The 6,605-nt window shown below is 34.5% G+C and overlaps 2 protein-coding genes and 1 long non-coding RNA gene across 3 annotated transcripts; 1 reads left to right on the plus strand and 2 right to left on the minus strand.

Annotated features, from left to right (window-relative positions):
• Nucleotides 1–201: 201 nt before the first annotated feature.
• On the minus strand, nucleotides 202–768 carry LOC112786355 (acyltransferase Pun1-like). Its single transcript, XM_025829744.1, has one exon. The coding sequence runs from the start codon at nucleotides 766–768 to the stop codon at nucleotides 202–204; it is 567 nt and encodes a 188-aa protein (XP_025685529.1).
• Nucleotides 769–1,459: 691 nt separating this feature from the next.
• On the plus strand, nucleotides 1,460–2,183 carry LOC140182721 (uncharacterized). The gene is made up of 2 exons (XR_011878779.1): nucleotides 1,460–1,626; nucleotides 1,812–2,183. It is a non-coding gene; the product is annotated as an uncharacterized lncRNA (long non-coding RNA).
• A 471-nt stretch (nucleotides 2,184–2,654) lies between these two features.
• On the minus strand, nucleotides 2,655–5,689 carry LOC112783777 (UDP-arabinopyranose mutase 3-like). The gene is made up of 4 exons (XM_025826845.3): nucleotides 5,205–5,689; nucleotides 4,150–4,400; nucleotides 3,908–4,076; nucleotides 2,655–3,319 (listed from the first exon to the last, which is right to left on the minus strand). Exons 1-4 carry the CDS (start codon nucleotides 5,571–5,573, stop codon nucleotides 2,933–2,935), a joined length of 1,176 nt encoding a protein of 391 aa, XP_025682630.1. The 5' UTR covers nucleotides 5,574–5,689; the 3' UTR covers nucleotides 2,655–2,932.
• Between the last annotated feature and the right edge of the window lie 916 nt (nucleotides 5,690–6,605).

Here is a 6,605-nt window from a genome sequence, read left to right on the forward strand (position 1 = left end):
ATTACCATATGTACCCATAAAAGATGCAGACGCTGACAAATGTACCTATGTAGAAAAGAAACGATAGTTGTAACCATGGAAGATGCTTTTTGTATGACATAAGTATTCAAACTCTAAAAAATTATTCAAAAATCCCAAATTGTCCTTCTCTCCACCACTGCTACCATCATCCCCAAATTATTCATGGCGTGCTGCTACACCTCACCCTCCCCCAACGCCACTGCCACCGCTACCACTACCGGCACCACCACTGCCAAATATGAAGAAAATTATCATGTTTCCTAAGGTCTTGTTTGGAACAGGAGGATCCATCTTCTTGCAGAGATTCACCGCAATCGTGCTTAACAACGAGGAGTTAGGACTTAACCCTAGTGCAGAAGTTGTACACTTGCAAATTAGTGCTTCCACCGCTTCAAATCTTGTCAGATGAATCGGTGCAACCGTGGCTTTGAGGGCTTCGATTTTGGAAGCTTCGAACACGAACCTCTTGTAGACCGATTTTGGGAGACCAAAGTAGGGTTTCTCTTGGTAAACCGACAGGTCTCCTTGAGAGAAAATGGACATTCTAATGTCCAGTAAGGACGGAGAGGGTAATGGGTGGTTCTGATCTTGGTGGTGGTTGGTGATGGCTGCCCAGTCATTGACGAAGTTGATGAGAGTGGAAATGTTGCCGAGCTTGTGAGAGGCGCAGAGTGTGATTGCAATTCTTTCGTAATGGAAGCAGTTGATTTGAATGGCCATGATGGGATCATGCTCTGGGTTGTTCATATTGGTTCTGGCCAAATTGTGTGAAAATAGAGGAAACAGATTAACTTGGATTGGGTTATTAAGAAAGTGCTTGTTGCTGCCCACCATTGCTACTGTTGTTTTGTCTCTCTTGTTCTTCATCTTCTTCTTCTCCTTCTTTCGCAGCATCTCACTCCTCTACTTCTGTTACAGATTTAAGATTTCTATTGTTGTCTTTTCAAAGGAGTACCACACCTCCACTTAGTGTTTGGAGGAAATAGCAGCTAGTGTTAATGCAAAATTGAGAACGATGAGAGTTGTGAATAGAGAAATAGCGCCCAATGGTGACGGTGGCGGTAGCGGTGGGGAAGGAGAGGTGCAGCAGCACACCATGAATAATTGGGAATGATGATAGCAGTGGTGGAGGAAAGGGCAATTTGGGATTTTTAATAGTTTTTTAGAGTTTAAGTACTTCTATCATACGGAAGACATCTTTCATGGTTACTGTAAACCCCGGTTAAATTAGTAGATAATTAGTCAATAAATTAATTTTTAATAAGGAAGATTAGAAATGTGAATATTATATTAAATTAGGATAGAGCTCATCGAAACGAGAATTTTGACACCAATTTCGAAAAAATCGGTCCAAAATTAGACCGAACGGGCCGAACCGGTTAAACCGGGCCCAACCGGACCAGCCCTTTAAGTGAACCTACGTTCTTCTTCTCCCCATTTTTGGCAGCGTCGAAGAGCATCAGGGAGAAGAAAGGAAGAACGTCAAAATTGTTACGTTAACTTCCGATCCCCGTAACTTCTCCGTCCGAGCTCCAATCGCCGCACCGTTTGCGGCCACGCGTTCACCGCGTCAAGCTCTACATTTTTACCGGAACAATTTCATAGGTAACTTGCTATTTCACTCTCAGCTTCATCTTCCCCCAATTTTCGAATTTTAAGTGGGAATATTGAATTTCTTTGATTTCTGATGTTTTAGGATCCAATTAGCTTGAGAGAAACGTTCACTCTTGCTTCCTTTACCATACTGAGAACCTCCGGTTCTCATTCCATACTATGTTATTGTTTTTCAGATGCAGGTCGGGAGCCATCTCGTTAGGCGTCTGGACTCTTAAAGCGGAGGGGTTACTGGATAGTGTTGTTGTATAGTTTTGTTGTACAGTGATGTATATATATGTACTTAGCTTTCTCTCCGCATAACTTGTCCTTTTTGATCCTCTTAGAGGTTTATGGAGGGGCAGGATTGTGTGTATGTACTTTTGGGTTTTGGATATGTATGTATATATGTGTAAATATTCTCTGGCCAGTCTTGACTTCGCAGGCTGAGTTAGGAGCTTGTTATTTTGTATCTTTGGCACTCTATTCCTACTTCTGTTATCTTATGTTTGACAGTTACAGTTTTCTTAGCATGCAAGTTAACTCGTTCCTTGAGCGTTGCGCTTTTATCTCGCGATTTTTATTTTCCCTATCCTTCAAGGCTCCTAGCATATTATAACTCTTCTGCTATTATATGCACTTATTTTATTTTAGAGGTCGTAATACCACATCACCTCTGTTTTACGACTTAAGCGTAAAGCTTTGTGTGGTAGGGTGTTACAGTTACAAATATCGTTTCTTTTTTACATAGTTACATTGTGTTTGTATCTTTCATGGGTACATAAGTTAATTTCTTCTTTAAAAAATTATAGTGTTTAAAATGATGATTTTAACACTAAATATAAATATAAAGTTGAGGAAATTTTAAAATTAAAAAAGAAGTTAAGGATAATTTCAATTACACTCTAAACCAATACTTATTCCTAGAATTTACAAGCAACTCACAAGTAAAATTAAACACCACAAAACAATAACAAAGATTAATCTAATTAACAAACAATGTCAAAGTAATATGATTAACGTCCCTTACGTATTTCAAAGTTAACATAGTCTCACAACAACCACAACAATATATAATAAGCTACATGATTCCAATTTCACCCTCGAAGACAAATACATATTGAAAATTAAATATCAGACCACCCAGTTCTTCTTATTGTTATTATTCTAGGAACATTAAAACAAAAAGAAAGTAAAATGATTTACTGAGAACCATGCATATATCCTGATATATCCATTATTATTGTGCCTATAGAGCCGCAAGAATTTAAATGACAAATTAAAGCATATAACAATTCATTGATGATTATTGTAGTGACTATGCTGAACCATTAGACAAGATTATTGCAGCATCATCATGAAGCGGAAGTGAAAGTGAAAGCACTTGTGATTGTGATTGTGATGATGGTGGGTTGAGTTCATCCCAGCACTGAATCCACGTGACCATTGCATCTGAAAGTTTGTTGAAGTAATCATCAACTTTGCCGAGCTTGTCCCTTACTTGCTTTGAGAGCTCTATGTAACACTTCTGCGCCGTATCGCATTCTTTCGAAAGCGATACGGATTGAAAGAATGGGATCAACTCTTCTTGCCAAAAGATTCCCTTCAACTCCCTCTTGAGGTTCAAGAATGCATTGCTTGCTTTGCTGTGCCATATGTATGGAACACCCGTCTTCACCCCTATTCCCAAATGATCACTTATCACCTGCATTCGTCCGATCCATACAATAAATAAATTTGATAAAATTATAAAGACTATCAAAATAATTAAATCTAAAATACGAGTGAATATCCAATCGTTTTATGATAATTTTTTCGAAGAACTACGAGGCTCCAAACAAAAAAGTACTCTTTTTAGCCATTGATATTTAATTTTGTGATACTAGTTAGCCTTGTGTTAATAATTTTTCTTCAAAATATATTTACATAATACATTAATTACTAATATATCCTTTATTTAATTTTTATAAATAAAAATAATTTAAAAATTATTAATATTTCTTAATTTTACACAATAAATTTAGTTAATGTATTTAAAAAAGATAATAAAAAATAAAAATAAAAATTAAATGACATTGATAATTATTTTTAAAAGATAACAAAACTTTCGACAAAAAAAAATTGTTAATTCTAGTTGATTTTTAATGGACAAATCAACAGTTTAACATGTTATATAGGCTTATTTCGTTAATATCGATAAAAAATATTAATAGATGTGCGAATTAGTCTCATAAAAAAAATATCAGAGACGGAAAATAAGGATCTCGTTGTCTTTTCTCTAAAAAATACATACCTTGACACACCAACCAGCCCACATAGAAGCATAGCGTCCAGCGGGCTGAGAATCTCCCATAAGGCCGAAGTACATGGCAGGCCCAATTAATTCACGGTTGAATGCCAAATTCATACCACTCATTGGGAACAGCGCCCCCCTTGGAATTGTCATCACTGCATCTACGTACCTGTCATAGTCATCATCAAAATCATCACATTATATTTATATATAATAATATTAATTTACTAAAAAAAATGAACCTTTTGTTTCTGTCGAGAGGCTTGACAAGGTGAGTTGGGGCATCATAATCAGCAATGTTGAGCCAGAGGCCATGAGAAACTGCAGTTGGAACACCTTCACGGAGACTAAATGGGTATCCACGAACAAAATCTGCTCCTTCTCTGTACGGATCATACAGTGTGTTGAAGAAATATGGTGTTGATGGTGTCGCAAGGTTCTTTATGTGCTGCTCCAGGGCATTTATGTCTTTTCCTGATGGATCTTTAGCAACCTATACATATTACATATGCATGCATCAAATTCACCACCATTCAAAGTGTTTGAGTAATAAAACATGGAAACAATTATATATACAACCCTAAAATTAGTTATAAATATATATTATTTAATTATTTTTAATTTATATTTTTTATTTTAACGTATATCTTATACTAATAACTGATATTAGTGTACACCAAATGTTACCCTTATATATATTTTGTATAGTTCTTTGGTCTTTCAAAAATCGATTAGTAAGAAATCAACATGTTCATATCATATCCACTTTTAATTTACAAAGGAAAATTACACATCTATAGTTAGATTGCCAGTTAGAATAATATAGCTCCAGGGTGTAATAATAATTCATATTAAGAAAATTGTAGACAAAGTTGATATGGTATAGAAATTCTAAAAATATTTTAATACAAATTAAGTATAGAATTCAATTAGAGAATTAATTTTTGTTAGCAAGTATCAGCTAATTTTTTATATAAATAAAATCTAAATTATAAATCTTTCAAAAAATAAAAATTAAAAATAATTTTATAATAAAAAGCTAATTAATATTAACTAATTAAAAGTTAGTGTTTTTTACTTATTCTTAATTATATTTATATATAGAAGGTGAAAATCAAATGTATTTATTAACTTCGTAATTTAAGAAAAACAAAAAAAAATTGTTTAGAATTTAAAAGGATGTTTAAAATAAAGTATGGATTAAGAGGAAATTTGATTTTTCCTATAACTTAAGAAACAATAGTAATTAACAAAGCTTCTTTAGAATTTGAGTTGGTGGGAATATATATAGACTCACAAAGCAATCATCATCAATGGTGAAAATGTACTTCTTCTTGGAAACCAAGAAACCAAAGCAACGGCAAGCAGAGTCTTTGATGGAGATACAAGATGCCTTGGATCCCAAGATTCTATTAATATCGTTTCGGTTATAAAGCTCGTAGTTAAATCCTTGAGGCACCTTAATGACCTTGGAAGGATCACCGTCTTGGACGATGATGAGGTGGTAGGGCTCAAAGAAGGCCCTCCACTTCTCCAAAAAATCCACATTCCTTATAGTCGGAATCACGATGTCCACCTCGTCCTTCAGGGTCGAGGGGGGCGGCGAAGATGGTGGTGGTGTTGGTTCCAACATTGTTGTGGTTTCAATGGGTGAGAGTGAAAACATTGTTGAACTTGGGAGGAGGATGGTGTTGTTTTTGTTTAATAATGTTTTGTTGTGGTGGTGGATTTGAGGAGGCTTTTGTTTTTATTTTGAAGCATTGGGGACTTTGTGATTTCTTGTGTGAGACAAGAATTACTAAGAAAACAAACTTGTGAAACAATGTTTTTCTTTTATTAAAATTTTCTTGTTGTAGTTTTGATTTGGACATCAATTATTTGTGAGTCTTGTTGATCTCTTATTTATTTATTTTTATAATCGAACTTAAGAAATGTCTAAATTGAACATCAGATTTAATGTGTAAATAATATCATTTAAAATATTATTTGCACATTAAAAAATTAGTATATTTTTAAATGCTATCTTATCGCGATTAGGTTTAATTTTTTATTTTTGTTTCTCTCTAAAAATCCACTTCAATACTTTTGGAGCCATTTTTATAAATCCAAATAAGAGACCAAAGATTAAAGTTCATTTTTTATTGTAAAAAGGGAACGAACATATTTTTTTGCTTACACACTTTACTCCAGTATATTAAGTAATATTTGTCAAAATAGGAAAAAGATAAATTATTTTAAAAAAATATTTTTTTTTAAATTAAATTTTTAATATATCATATTGAAGATATTTCTTTATATTATTATTATTAAAAATATCTAATAAAAAATAAAAAATGGCTTTTTTAACATAATAAGCACTAGGGGTGTTCAAAATCGATCCGGACCGAACTAAACTGAAGAACCGAACCGAAAAAACCGAAACCAAATTAACCGAAAATCGAAAAAACCGAAAAAAATAATGTGTTGCTGTTTTTTTGCAGTTCGGTTCGGTTTTCAGTTCTCACCACCAAAACCCTAACCGAACCGAACCGAACTGGTTCTTCCCAAAACCCTAAAAATTAAAAACTACCTACCCCACTCCCCAGACGTGAAAGTGTGAGACGGCCACACCCCCACTCCCCCTGTCCCCCAAACACATCTTTCTCCTTCCCCAGATGGCCAAACCCATGCGCGACAGCGCGAGTCCCTCTCCAAATCC

The sequence above is a fragment of the Arachis hypogaea genome, chromosome 20 (assembly GCF_003086295.3).
Source record: "Arachis hypogaea cultivar Tifrunner chromosome 20, arahy.Tifrunner.gnm2.J5K5, whole genome shotgun sequence".
Lineage (NCBI taxonomy): Eukaryota > Viridiplantae > Streptophyta > Magnoliopsida > Fabales > Fabaceae > Arachis > Arachis hypogaea.

Bases quoted from the DNA above. Each gene is read 5' to 3' on its own strand.
- LOC112786355 (XM_025829744.1), bottom strand. From the start codon at position 768: ATGAACAACCCAGAGCATGATCCCATCATGGCCATTCAAATCAACTGC.
- LOC112783777 (XM_025826845.3), bottom strand. From the start codon at position 5,573: ATGTTTTCACTCTCACCCATTGAAACCACAACAATGTTGGAACCAACA. The intron at 4,401-5,204 runs GTGAGTCTATAT...TAATATGTATAG, and splicing joins CCATTGATGATGATTGCTTT to GTTGCTAAAGATCCATCAGG. The intron at 3,320-3,907 runs GTATGTATTTTT...GGACGAATGCAG, and splicing joins GGGCTGGTTGGTGTGTCAAG to GTGATAAGTGATCATTTGGG.